Genomic DNA, 15155 nt, shown 5'->3' on the forward strand with positions numbered 1-15155 from the left:
TGCAGGAAAAGACATTTGTTTCTGAAGAGTGATAATACAGCAGCAGGAAAATACTATCCACACACAGAGTAAAAACATTCCTGCCTACAGTAATTAGAACAAATATTGAGTTTAGTACTTTAACTTAGTACAAAGCACCATCAGCATTCATGCTTTGTTAGATATTGATATACTCTGTGTGTGTGTGTGTGTGTGTGTGTGTGTGTGTGTGTGTGTGTGTGTGTGTGTGTGTCTGTCTTACTGTCTGCCAAATTATGAATGTTGTCTCCCAAACTCAGGAAGTAGGGGTGACGTAGAGCGGTTTCAGAGGAGAGTCTGCTCCGGGTGTCATACTGCAATCATGAGATAAAAACAGCTCATCGGTGAGTCTGAATATTTAGGTCCTCATAATCAGGAGTGTGGATGTGTGGTCCGTTACCAGCAACAGAGCAGACAGCAGGTCAATCCCTTCTGGGTCCAACCTTAGGGACACAAAGCAACAGTTCAGACTGTATAATGAGTTTAGCTGCAAGAAATAGTTTCTGTAAAGGACACTAATTGTGCCTTTAAATACATATTACTACTGTAAACAATGAATAACATTTTTATACTGTATTGTATTTTGTGTTTAGAATTGACATAATTAACTTTGAGTTCAGTTAACTATGTAAGACCTGAAACATGACAACAACATGAGCATATTGGGGACAAATAAAGTTACCATTATCAATGTGATGGCTCAAAAACTAGTTACTTTCTTCAAAAATGTTTTGCATCCTTTAAAAAACAACAACAAAAAACAAGCAAGCAAACTGATACCAGCATCAGCAATTATTCTGCATGTGATGCTAATCAGCAAATGTTAGCTTGTTTTTTGTGCCAGTGAATAGGCAGTGAAGAGAAGATTGTGAGTTTTACCGGGGCACATGGTTGATGAGAGCTTGAGGTCTGTACTGAGGAAAGAGGTAGGACATAAATTCCTCATTACTGCTGATACCAGGCCAGGTCTCCTCTGCCGGAGTGCCTGTTGGGCAAAGAAACAAAAGAAATACTTGATCAGAGGACACTGCCACCTAACATTTTCATACAAATGTTGAGCTGATCTATATCTAAATCAGGAGCAAGACAAGCATTAAGCTCACTGAATCGTTACTGAATAGACACCAATAAAATAATGGTGCAATGCAAACTACAGTAGAAGATGGAAGGGAATTAAAGGGCACACTTTTGGGGTTCAAGCACAGTTGGGCAAGAAAAAAAATTATTAAAAATTTGCAGGAACTAACAAATGGATCAACAATCTCTGGAAACAAGGCTAAATATTATTGCTAATGATGGCTTGCTCAAAGAAATTGTCAGGCGCTGGGTCTGTGACCGAGCGTTTTGAGTTTATTTTGCATTTTTGATTCCTCGTGTTATATTAGAAATATGTTTAGTTCTTTGGTTGTTATTATTAGTTAGAATTTAATTGAGTTTCATTCTAGTTTTTGTTTCATCTATAACTCCTGAAGTCTTTTGTTGTCCTCTTTGTAGTCTGTCTTGTCCTCAGTGTTTTTACTTTTCAGTTATGCCTGTGTGTCCGTCTCTCAGCGTGTTCCATGTTCTAATTGTCAGGCTTGTGTTGTCATGTCTACGTCTCTCCATGGTTCCTGTTTTATTTTGAAGAGTTTAGTGTTTTCTTGTTTAATGTGTTTAGTTTTACTTTGCCCTGTGGCGTCATGTTTATTTGTGTCTCCCCAGGTCTTTGAGGATTGAATGTTACTTATGGAATCATTATTATGGAAAGAATTGTCTTCTCTGTGAGACTTCAGGAGAGTAAATTTGAGAAAATGTAAATTTGAAAGTTATTATTCAATTTTTACATTTTTTTCTCGATTACCTTTGATGGGAATAACGGTGTTACAAGTAACGGCGTTACTTTTTTAAGTAACGAGTAATCTAACTAATTACTATTCCTACTAATTACTATTCCTATCATTACAACGCCGTTACAGTTACTAATAAGAAAATGCGGTCCGTTACTATTTTTCAACAAACAGACGGTTGAAGCTGTGTTCATCTTACCGCATCTTATATCAGCTGCACGGAAGCAGCTGTAAGTAATCTGGGCATTACAGCTTTAAGCAGCTGCGCGCTCCCGCGGACGGTAATCATGATCACTGCACAACACCTGGAGCTCAGGGGGCAAAACAATCACATGAGTGCTGCTGTTTGACTGAGGAAGTCGTGGTAAGCCAATCACATGACCACTTAAAGACAAAGCAACAATGTGATATATACCAGTTTATAAATTGTGTTGATAGTCCACGTAAAACCAGAGTCATGATAAATAATATACACGTGTGTTTTTTCCTCAATAGTTTCGTCACATTTACTGTCTAATGACAGCACAGCGAGCACTCTCTGCTTATGAGCAAAAAAAAACAAAAAATGGGAAGTTTTAGGAGTGACGGCGAGAGAGAGAGCAGAAAAAGAGAGAGAAAGAGTGAGTTTTGAGATGTGAGGGATTTGTGACGTTTAGCATGTTTGTAGTTAATGTGTTGTCTTGTGTAGTTAGTGTGTGAGTGTTGTGGATAGTTTTGTGTTGTGTGTCAGAACAATGAGGCGACTGCTGTCTCCAGGTAGAAACAGGAGTGACACACCTGCTGCTGTCAGGCCTGCAGGTATCAGGCTGTGATGTTCTCCTTTATAGTGGACAGAAATATTTGGAGTGGCACAAATAGGATTTTAAAATTGACAATTTATATTTGCATTTAAAGTTATGAAATATGATTCAATAAACATGTTTGTGGTTGTTACAGTAAAAATATAACTCTTTCTACTCTGATTTTATGTTTTTTGTCTGATTTTAGATCAATTGTGGTAATACAGTCAAAATGAAAACATAACTGTAAATTCAGACACGTGAGGTTGTGCTGAAAAGAATGATACCAAACAAGCAAATAAATAGTTTTTAAAGGTGAAATGTGGAGGAAACATCAAAAGTAGTTAAAAATGGCCAATTATACCCTGGAGCCCAGAGGGTTAAACATTTTTTTTAAGTAATGCAATAGTTACTTTTCAAGTAATTAATTACTTTTAGAATATTGTAACACAGTTACTAACTCAGTTACTTTTTTGAAGAAGTAACTAGTAACTATAATTAAGTAACTTGCCCAACACTGCCTTTGGTGGGGTTTTTCTGTGTTTTCACAGGTGGTTCTTTTCTGCACTCATGTTAACATCAGCTCTTCTTCTCAGTTACGTTGAACTTGAAACAAAGTGGATGGAAACCTTTGCTGCCTATGAACACGATAAACTAGAAAAAAGCATGGAGCTGCATTTTATTATTTCATTAGAGCATTTTAAAAGGTTACATTTATGTGTGAACATGTATCTTTGTATTACATAAGTGTGCCTGTCCATATTGTTACATGTGCTTTGTACAAAGGCCTCTCCTAAAAATGAGCTCATGATCTCAAGGATTAAATAAATGTTTTTAAAATAACAACATGCACAAATGATATTCAGGTCTATACTAACTTACTCTTGGGAGATGTGCTTGTACCCGGCCTTATAAAATGTTGGTTGGCAGCTTTGTGTATGGCACACACAGTACTGTGCAAAAGTTTTAGGCAGGTGTGAAAAAATGGTGTAAACAAAGAATGCTTTCAGAAATATAAATGATTGTTTATTGGCCCCAAATGTATTCTGCAGCAGGACGACGACCGCAAACACACAGCAAAGTCATTAAGAACTATCTTCAGTGTAAAGAAGAACTGGAAGTACTGGAAGTGATGGTACGGCAACAATCATCGAGTGTGTCTGATATTACACGAAGAGACAGAAGGATGTGTGGAAGCTTACATCCACAGAAGATCTGTGCTTAGTTCTCCAAGATGTTTGGAATAACCTACCACCAGAGTTCCTTCAAAAACTGTGCAAGTGCACCTAGAAGAAGGCAAAGGGAGGTCACACCAAATCCTGATTGGATTTAGATGTCTCTTTTGTTCATTCACTGCATTTTTTTGATTGATGAAAATAAATGATTAACACTTCGATTTGTGAAAGAATTCCTTCTTTACAGCATTTTTTCTCACCTGCCTGAAACCTTTGCACAGTACTGTATAAAGACGCAGCAGTTTGTATATGCATAAGGAAGTCAATTTATTTATTAAGTTCAACTTTACGAATCGGATGATTTTGTATTTGTGGATCTGGGTGGTTTTGTGGAATTTGTGGCCTCAAAACCCCACGTCGGCACGTGATGCGACCTGTAAATATCAGGCGATTGGTGCACAAGCATGCAAAGTTTTGTGAGCGGGAGAGAGGTTAGACGTAGTCTTAGACAAAGCTTTAAAAAGCTCTTTGAAAGAGAAATTTATCCAATTCATGAAACTGAACTTGTGTGTAAATTGTGCATAAATAATGACTATTTATTCAGGTTTGGATGTAAAATAGTTTCATGTGTGGCCAGTTGCTTCACATTTGTGTGGACTGAATCACACTGGGTAAATTCCCAGATGATTAAATATGCAACTATTTTGCTGGTAATAACTGAAACGAGTAAAGAAAATCAACAGCCTATTTATGCAAGATAATCCATAATTTTATTGGGTGGGGGGGGGGGGGGGGGGGGGGATTGCCTGGGTCTGATTATTGGGGGGGTCATAACCCCCCCAACCTCCTGGAAATTACGCCCTTGGTGGATCATACCGTACGCATTTGGAACCCTTTTGAGGCAAATTTCTCTCCATAAAAATGCTTCAGAATAACAATTCAGAGCAGAATATGCTGAATGTAGAACATACATGAGCTGCATCAAACTCTGAATATGCAATATTTGGAATAGAAATGAAATATTAAATGTAGTGGCCAAGTCCTCTAAGACTTTTAAACTTGGTCGAGGATAAAGACGATTTAAAGCTTTACTTATTGTCTCTCGCTGCTGTAATATACTTTAGTATGGCCTTTACATTTGAATAATGTTTTTCTTACCCATGAGCCTAAAAATTAGATGTAGCTCTTCCTTCACAGTGGCACCAGGAAACATAGGACGACCTGTTGCCATCTCATACAGGATGCAGCCTACGCCCCTGTGAGAAGGAGGCGGAGATAAGGAGGCACAGAGGAGGACGAGCTGTTAGGTATAAAAATTCTGAGTGAGGTTGAGTTCAACACACACACACACACACACACACACACACACACACACACACACACACACACACACACTTCAAAGACTGTTAATTGTAAGTGCAAACTAGTATGCAGTGAGTGGGCACAGTCCAGCCTTTTGTTCCACACAGGATGGCGTGGTGAAGAGGCATCCTGCAGTCTGATGAGAGTGTATGTAGCTCTATGTGCTCATAAAAGGCTGCTGTGTTGCTAGAGAGCCACATTTATATTTCTGATTTAGCAGAGCTGTGGGGGTGTTCTCACCACAGCAAACCGTGTGCAAAAACACGTAAGGAAAGTGAATGCACGCCCCCTTTGTATGACTAGTGACTCACCTCACTGCTAACAACCTGTGACATTTTAATAGACAGAACTGAGTCATGGAAATCCTGGATGGCCCTCGAGAATATTTGAGTGTTTCACCAAGTAACAGGATTTTACTGTAACCAGGGTCGGCACCAATTCCTTTCCTGACCAGCTCAGTGGTTTAAAGTACACTTCTAGCTGTGTTTCAAGCATTTAGTTTCCAGCCAAGCAGGTCAGTGTGCACCGTGACTGATGTGGAAAAATGTAAGGACGGCCCTTCAACAGAAACGTCTATTGTCCCCTGCTTACCACATGTCGATGGGTGTGGAATATTCTGTAGAGCCTAGCAGCACGTCAGGAGGTCGATACCAAAGCGTTACCACCTCATTGGAATAGGTCTTAGTGGGGACGGACTTGGCCCTGGCCAGACCTGGACATTACACAAGTCACAGGACCTCAGTAACAGCACAGTGAAATATCATAAGTCCATCATCTACACACTGTGAGCAGGTAAAGAGAAGTTTCCGCTATCCGCACATTACCCGTGTTTATTTAAAACTTTTGAAATGCAGTCAGAAAGTACTGGTGGATTTAATTCCCATTTCCAGCAGAAAACTATGAAAACTCAGAGTGAGGGGCACAGTTGCTAGGATACAGGAAGTAAAGGTGCTAAAGTAATTAGGACAGGCGATCTCTTGAGTGGCAGTAAAATAGAACTGGGGAGTGATCATGCCCAGAAACGTGTCGTTTCCTTCACAAAAGTTCACTTGTTAATGTGTGCATGTTGTTGTGTGTTTGTTATTGTTCTCCTTCCTACCAAAATCAGCTAATTTCAATTCGCCCTTATCATTGATAAGCAGGTTCTGAGGCTTTAGGTCTCTGTGGAGGATTTTTCTCTTGTGACAATAGGACAGACCACGCAGCAGCTGGAACATGAAGATCTGCAGACAGAAACATGAAAGGAGGATGTAATTACCAGAACAACAATACAGGACCAATCTGAGGAGAAAAAGAGTTTAACCTCTGGGAGGTCCTAGAAAAATGCATACACTATTGGTCTTAGAGCCACAAATCGACCACGCCATAAAAAGTGCTATAAAAAGATTATATATTAATATTTCTTTCCACTTTAAATTAGCCAGTCTTTTAAAACTACTTCTCCCTGAAATATTCATACAAAGTTTTAATTATAGTTTCGTTGTTTTAAGGGTTAGGGTTAGGGTTAGGGTTAGCACCAACATGTATTTCGATCCACTTTTTTTTTTTTTTTGCAGGAGCATAAAAAGCCCTCCAGGCGGCCAGCTGCTGGCAAGCTCCCCACAAAGACTGAAGGTGGAACGATCACGATCCCTTTAACCGTAATTAATCTGCAGTGAAAAATAGCGTTTATAATGGGTTTCAATGGGGCACAAATCGACCACTAAGACCAATAGTGTAAGTTTATCGCTAGCTTAGCCACTGAAGCTAATTTCCGGAAGTCATACTGAAATTTTAACAGTAAATGTGACCAAACTTTTTTTTGCAGACTTTCGCTATATTCCATTCAACACAGTGCAAATGGCGTGTATACGAACAATGAAAAATGGCACAAATCGACCCAAGACCACCCAGAGGTTAAACTGGACTGTGGTGAAGTGTCAAACTGTCCTGTAGTCAGATGAATCGAAATTTGAAGTTCTTTTTAGAAAACATGGATGCGCATCTGCACTCTGCATTTCTGAGAGTGTGGGAATGGATCTGGAAAGGCAGCATTAATTCTGAGAGGCAAGTACAGACCTTATTTACATCTTAAAATGGTACATTCCCTTAATTTAAACATTTGATATGTTTTCTATGTTCAGTGTATTGCATAACTATCATCTATTATCAGAGTCCTTAAACAATGTAGTTGTCATGCTGGAGGGAATATATCTCTCAGCTGGGCTGGGAATGCTTTGGTTTTTCCATGGACACACTAGAGGAGGTGGCTGGGGAGAGGGTGGTCAACTTAGGCTGCTGCCGTGACTAGGGCCCAAATAAGCAGAAAAAAATTGATCAATGTTTAAGGAAACTCGTATAGTAACTCTAAAATAAAATTAAAAAACTGTTTACGTTTAACTAAATCAAAACATACATCATACAAGATGGACAAAGCACATTTCTGTCAATCATTTAAATACTCTCCTTCCAAAGTTTTTCAAGCTTAAAGGGAAGCTCCCATAAATACATATGCAGTAAGGCCAGCTTTCCACTGCACAATTTACACTGGACCTAGTTATGAATATGGAGAGCAACTCTTAGTATCAAAAAACTAAACAGTTTTGTCCTGATACAGACCGTAGATCTGCCCAAAGGTTTTCACATTTGCAAACAAATAGTTCGTTTTGGCTGCTCTCTTATTCACGTGGGTCACTGTAGCAGGTGGCTCCACAGTGGCAGAATTTTTTGTTGGTTCCCCCTGATTGTAATTTGGTTTGGTGAGGTTCGGTGACCTCCCGACCTTTGTTAAAGAAATGTTGAACGCATTTTTCAGGAAACTTACTTAGTGCAACTCTCTACAATGTGCAGTATGTAGATGATGATTCATGCATATGACTCACCTTGACATTATGCATGCTCATGAGGTTCCCACAGTTGTCCAAGTACTGTTTAAGATCACTGTCCTGAAACACACAGTCAAATTGATCCATTTTGCTTTTTGGTATTTGAGATCAACATCTTCAGAAAACCTAATAAAGATGAAGTGATATACTCACAAGATACTCAAACACCAGAGTAAGGCAGCGGTCGGTGTGGATGATGTCATGCAGGGTGACAATGTTAGCGTGCTTCAGGTTCTTTAGCAGAGACACTGGTTGGGCAAGGGAAGGAGACATGAAGTGAGCTATTTTATTCAACAAAACCTGACAACACTACACCCGAGGTGTGAAACTAACTGCTCTGGCTTCACTTATTTGTCCACCTTTATATACAGTCTGTGGTCTAAAGCTAGCAGCTGTGTGTTGCTTTAAAGTTTGCATAGCCACTGTACAACAAAAAGAGAGCTCTTTGATCCTTCTCATCAAATTTAACACACATGCATGTACTGATTTTTTTTCATGCTACTTTATACTCCTACTTCACTGTTTCCACACAAAGATTTTGTGTTTTGAGTTTCTGATATATTATGTTCATTTAAGTTTCACTCACTGTTACTATTTAATGAGTTCCCTTTTACTTATTTTCTTTGGCTTGCATTCCCTTTGGATTCTTTGGACATTGTAAATTGTTCAGATTAAATTTGCACTTAATGTCTGTTTTGAGTTTGATTTTGCATCTTCTGCGTCTTGCATTTGGGTCTGCAAGATCTTTCCACATCTCAGCCTAAGAGACAGAATAAAATAACTAGAACAACTAGACTAGAATAAGAACAAAAATAAAAAATTAATGATGATCAAAATTCCATAACACTGTAAAATCCTGAGACCGTGACATGACTCACATGAGGAACATTTAAATGACCATTTAAGATAATTCAGCTTCTAAAAAGGATCATACATAAGCAAATTCTTTAGCAACATTGACCTGATATATTGAACTGTATCAACAGTTCTGTAGTATTAATTCAAGTTGCTCTGTTACTAATGCTGCAGGTGAATGAAAGGACACGGTGTTATTATTAGACCTACCTGTTCGGTGTGATTACCAAAACTGCAAGTAGAAGTGCTACACAAACACAGCAGCACTGGACTGTAAAGTGTGTGTGTGTGTGTGTGTGTGTGTGTGTGTGTGTGTGTGTGTGTGTGTGTGTGTGTGTGTGTGTGTGCACATACCTTCTCTGATAGCAGTGCAAGGTGCCCCCTCATCGTGCTCCAGCCGGATCTCCTTCAGTGCAACCAGGTTCTCAGTGAGTTTGCTCCGCCCTTTAAAGACTGTAGCGTATGTCCCCTGCACAGAGAAACACCCCGAAGAGCTTACTGATATTCTGATGTTGCTGTACTACAACAAAATATACTAATAAAAAGTACATGTTCACATAGAGACTATGGGTGTGGCACCATCCACACACACATCCACATCACTTATGCACAAATAACCCTTTAATATATTTTCAATCGTTAGCTGTATCCTTGGCTCTTATTGGTATTCCATCAAAAGGAAAGAGCTGAAGTGGTTCAAACATCTGCATGCTAATGGAGTCATAACGGGAATACTGGGAAGCGCAGTGGAACCATCCATAGCAGGATGAAACAATGAAGTCTATAGTTTATGAAAATCCATAACAACAATAACAATTTTTCTTTTAAAGGAACAATTTGATGTCACAATAGGTTATAATGTTATAATAATATCATTTGTTAAAAGATTCCCAATAAAACTTTTCCGTTCTTTTACAAACTGAATTAAGATTTCACATATCGTGTGTGAAAGCATCAACTTCACATCTCGAACAGCCTTTGTCACATTCAATAATTAAATATATATATATATGTAAATATTGTTTTAGGATCTGATTATTAAAGTTTGATGATTTGTCATCTAGAATAACCTTCCACTGCTGGTTTTGTGTAAAGCTAACCATGCTTTTGTGGACCTCCTATCACTATAATTGACAATAAAAGCAGCTCTTCTTGATCTCCTGCCACCCCTGTTATCAGCTGCTGAGCCTTGTGACTCAGATTGATGCAGGCTGCTTCTGCCACTAAACATTCCTCAGCCCTTAAGGCAATAAATGTTCTCACATGAATAGCATGGTATTTAGGTGCTTTCAGCCCATGAGCCCTCTTCATCTTAGGCAAGTCCATGAAATGTAATCCACTTAGCAATTTGTCATGAAGCCATGCCAGAAATCTGGACACATGGGTACACTAGTTTGGCTTGGTATATAAGCAAAGAAGGCACATACTGCATGTGGTACTCATTTTGATACGATGAGCATGGCTGATCACAGACAACGTTATCCTCTGGAGACGTTTATCTGTGGACTTGTTGTGTACACTCATATCTCACTGGACTATGATGTGGGTGAAAATCTATTTCTTGCAAAGTAGCAGTTATAGTGACTGAGGAGAACAGAACCACTGTGTATCTGACTGCTCTGACACGTGATAATGTGACAGCAGTATGTTGCTGATGTCAGTCTGCTGAGTTGATATCATGTCCCAGAGATGGACTACAAAACTCACATCTTTTATACTTTGCCCTGTGCATTGTTTCTGTGTTTTATGAATGGCTGTGTCAACGTGGACAAACCAGTAGCAAAAATCACTTCATTACAAGATTAATTCCCAACCTCTGTAAAGTCTAGTGTGCATTCACAGGAAACATGAAGTGTCATGACACTATGTTAGGTTAACTGAGATTACTTCACTCCAGGCAAAACTGAATAGAGAGTAATCTGTGTTAGAATATTCAAGCTTTGCAAAAACACGTCAGTTCAGATTCTTGTGTTTCTAGAAATGGACGAGAGGCAAATTAACACCATGTGAAATGGAAAAAAGCAGAGTGCTTGGAGCGAGGTTTTTACAGTTAACTTAAACTAAAAACGTAGTTAACTAAAATGAAAATAAAAATGAGACTTTAAAAATATGAAAACCTATTGAAATCATTCTGCGAACTTGGCAAACTAATTAAAATACAACTATGTCCAAAATGATGAAGACTACAAACTCCACTTCATCATTTTAATACAGCTCAAAATCATGGCAAGAAACTTCCTGATTTACATTTCCTGGTTGACTGGGGCCTTTCCTGCATGGTCTCTCTATAATCCAGTTACTTTACTCATTACTTGAAAAAAGTAAGGGATTACTATTGCAAAAAGGTAATTAAATACAGTTACTTTCCCGTAAGCACGCTGCGTTACTAAACCGTGATTTTGTTTGTGAGTGTCTCATTAATGACGTACGAGCGTGCGACATCCATGGTAACAGACATGTGCAGATCAACAATGGATAATATGGAGTGCAGGAGAGAACACGACCATGCAGCGTTTAAAGTGTGGAAGTACTCATATCACTTTGAGTTTTAGTCCGTAAAAAGTGACAAAAACATTAGCGTTTAAAATTATTTAATTTTATATGCAGGAATATGCAGAAAATAGGTTTCAATGTTAAACAGATTTCTTCAAGTCAAACAGTGTTGCATATAACTGCATTTAACGCAATGAATTTTTGCTTGATGCAATGTGCATAACGTTAAAAGATGAAAAGTAATAAAACAAGTTTTAAAAAGATACTTTTTTTCATTTGATTCAGTTTCATATGATGAAAAAAATGGCTGAAAGGTCTGTTGCTTTATTACATATTCAGGTTGTGTATCATGCTTTTAAAAAGTAACAAAGTAACAAAGTAAATAATTACTTTTGAAAATAAGTAATCAGTAAAGTAACGGGATTACTTTCTTTGAGAAGTGATCAGTAATTAGGAACTAATTACTATATTCAAGTAACTTGACCAACCGTGAGTACTCTGACCCCTACTCGGAGACATGCATATTAGGTTAACTGGTGATTCCACACTGGTCATGGATGTGAGGTAGATAAAGTGGAGTGGACAGAAGTGCATGAACGTGGCATAACCTTTCTGATTGGTCAGTAAGGTTGAAAAGCACTATACAAATTCCAAAGTACTTGAAACAACAACTACGTAACACGACGGCAAAGTGTTTAAAGTTCACCGGTGGGTTTAACAAATTGTACAGAGTACAAAACGTGTATTAACATCACATTGTAACCTGTAAGATAAGAAACGGAGCAGCAGCTTACATGATAACCTTCTGTTGATGGTTTGTTTTTGTAGTGTGTCACTATGAAATATTGGACGGCACTATCTCCTTTCCTTTCACAAAGGGTTGCCCTCTGATAAAAGAGGTAATACAGGAAGCAATGATGCCATTTCAGGTGTTTAGAGAATTCACCCAGCTCTTATTATGGCTGCTATGCAGATGTGTCCACGTCATTTCACTCGTTTCAAAGCCTTTATAAGCAAAACTGAGTGTTTAACCTATGTGTATGTTCTTAATGAAACATGAAAACTGTTACTGTTACAACTTACCTCACCCAGTTTGCCAAGCTTAACGTATGTTTCCAGTTTCCCAAATCCTATGTCAGACTAGGAGCAAGAAGAAAAGCCAATAAAGTCACTAAAATGAGAAAGTTCTATTAAAAAGGCAGACAAACATGGCAAAAACAGACACATCACTAACCAGTGAGGCGCGTCGAGACATGCGACTGAGAGGTTTGCAGAGCGGTGAGTTTTCATTCTCCATCTGCAACTTCTTCAGAAACTCTGGAGGCAGGCGGATGTCCATTGGCAGGGACATGCGCTTACTAACGTCCTGCAAGAATAAAAGTGATTCATAAAAACTGTACGTTCTCATTTCCAAGTGCTTCGAGGGACTGATCCTGGCACAAAAACCGTTCATGCAACAACACCATCATACAATTTGCAGTTGACACAACAGTCATCGGTTTAATCGCCAGCAATGAGGAGACTGCATACAGGGAGGAACTGCTAACCCTGTCAGCTTGGTGCTCCACCAGCAGTCTCATCCTCAACACACGGGTCCATCTAACAAGAGAACTGACCTGACCTCAATAAGTAGGCTGGATATTTCTTGGAGTGAATATCCTTTAGGCCTTCTCTTGGTCTCCACACACCTCAGCTGTCATCTGTAATCCACAATAATGGCTTTACTGTTCCCGAAGGCTGCGGAGAATCTGTACTTTTTGAGCCATTGTCATTAATACTGTTAATTCTTTTACCATTTATAACTATTATTATTTTTAAATTACGTCATTGCTTAACACTTTTTGTCTGTTTATTTTCACTCAGTCCAATTCACTTGTTAGTCATGTCTGCCTTCAAAATACAAAGTCCACACAATGCTACACAACCGACATCACACAACGTTATTAAATCATGCCAAAGTCAGACTGGGTAAAAATAGTGGTTGGAAACTGCGGCACTACCACAATTATTTTGACCGTGTGCAAAGAACATGCAGTCTTGTTGCCTTTCAAATGGCTGCTTCAAAGATGGGGACCAGATCTGCGATGACTCTCCAGTCAGTTGCCACCTTCCGAGTGTCTTTAGAGCATCAGGACTGTGATGAAGCAGCAATAAGACAATCAGTCTGCTATCATTCTGTGACAGAATGGGATCAAACTGGCAATGTGTTTGTGATAATACAGGGATTGAGTCTAGTTACTTGGCATGTAGTTGTCTACATTCATAGAAATTCATATTAAACAGAAATTAATTACTTGCAGCCAAAACCTCAAAGATCTAGTAAAAGATGGAAATCTCCCCACAAATAGGCAAAGCGGAGCTATGGGGAAAAACTAGAGTCACAGCTACGACAGTGTGACTCTAGTCGGACTATAAACGGACTATAAACGACCGGTTGATCTGATATCCTCGTGTTGGTGTTGTTCCCAGATCATCATACTAAATGTTGTTCCAGGATCAACATTGCAAGTGACCAATCAGAATGTTGTGACGTCATACTTTTGCGACTTCGGGAAAAACTGGCGTAAAACAAAAAACTGTACTAAAGCTGCGTGAAACCGCCTCTGTCCGCCGATCAACGGACCCTGACCCTTACCCTAACCATAACCCTTTAATAAACAGTAAGCAGAATTGATATTGTCCTTGCAACATTGGAATTTCATAAATGCACGAATGGCTTGGCGCGCAAAGGAATAACGTCACAACAATGTGATTGGTCACTTGCAATGTTGAACCTGGAACAACATTTTCATGATGGTCTGGGAACAACACCAACACGAGGATATCAGATCATCCACAAACGACCAGCTTCTTCAATGATGAATGCCGATGCTTCACTGGCTGATGAGCTGAACACATTTTATGCTCGCTTCGACGCCGCAGCAATTAAAACAACAAACGGCTGCGCGCGCTCGGAGTGCACCAGTGAAGACAATGCATTCATCATCACAGAGCATGCCGTGAGGAACACCTTCAGGAGGGTGAACACCAGGAAGGCAGCAGGACAAGATGCAATCCCTGGCCGGGTCCTTAGAGCCTGCGCTGACCAGCTAGCACCGGTGTTCACAGAGATCTTCAACCTCTCCCTGGCCCAAGCTGTGGTTCCCACGTGCTTCAAACAGTCCATTATTGTTCCAAAGAAACAACAGCCCGCTTGCCACAATGACTACCGTCCAGTAGCACTGACTTCAATTGTGATGAAGTGTTTTGAAAGACTGATGAGAGATCACATCACTTCTTCACTTCCTGCCACCATCGACTCACTTCAGTTTGCTTACCGGACTAATCGTTCCACAGACGATGCCATATCTCACCTGCTCCACACATCCCTGAGTCACCTGGACACTGGCAGAGGGAATTATGTTAGGATGCTGTTCGTGGACTACAGTTCAGCATTCAACACAATAATTCCCTCTAAGCTTTTCACCAAGTTGACGGATCTAGGACTCAGCTCATCACTGTGTCAGTGGATCCTCAACTTCCTCACAGACAGACCCCAATCAGTGAGGGTGGGAAAACAAGTCTCCCCCTCCATCTCACTCAGCACTGGAGTGCCTCAGGGCTGTGTTTTAAGCCCCCTGCTGTACTCACTGTACACTTATGACTGTGTAGCCACATCAGACACCACCTCCATTGTCAAGTTTGCTGACGACACTGCTGTTGTGGGCCTGATCTCCGACAACATCGAGACGGCCTACCTGGAGGAGATTAGGAACCTGGAGACCTGGTGCCAGGAGAATAACC

At 39.7% G+C, this 15155-nt stretch overlaps 1 protein-coding gene across 1 annotated transcript in view; it reads right to left on the bottom strand.

Moving 5' to 3' along the window:
- Positions 1 to 15155, bottom strand: part of cdk18 (cyclin dependent kinase 18) — a 37559-nt gene that overhangs the window by 10532 nt on the left and 11872 nt on the right. The window contains exons 4-14 of the mRNA XM_080890536.1: positions 12607 to 12738; positions 12456 to 12512; positions 9234 to 9348; positions 8178 to 8272; positions 8022 to 8084; positions 6260 to 6383; positions 5752 to 5872; positions 4957 to 5054; positions 898 to 1003; positions 419 to 461; positions 242 to 332 (exon numbers count right to left, since the gene is read on the bottom strand). Of these exons, the coding sequence (XP_080746662.1) occupies positions 242 to 332; positions 419 to 461; positions 898 to 1003; positions 4957 to 5054; positions 5752 to 5872; positions 6260 to 6383; positions 8022 to 8084; positions 8178 to 8272; positions 9234 to 9348; positions 12456 to 12512; positions 12607 to 12738 (1045 nt within the window). The remainder of the gene's footprint in view (positions 1 to 241; positions 333 to 418; positions 462 to 897; positions 1004 to 4956; positions 5055 to 5751; positions 5873 to 6259; positions 6384 to 8021; positions 8085 to 8177; positions 8273 to 9233; positions 9349 to 12455; positions 12513 to 12606; positions 12739 to 15155) is intronic.

This window comes from Rhamphochromis sp. 'chilingali', assembly GCF_963969265.1.
Source record: "Rhamphochromis sp. 'chilingali' genome assembly, chromosome: 9".
NCBI classification, from domain to species: domain Eukaryota; kingdom Metazoa; phylum Chordata; class Actinopteri; order Cichliformes; family Cichlidae; genus Rhamphochromis; species Rhamphochromis sp. 'chilingali'.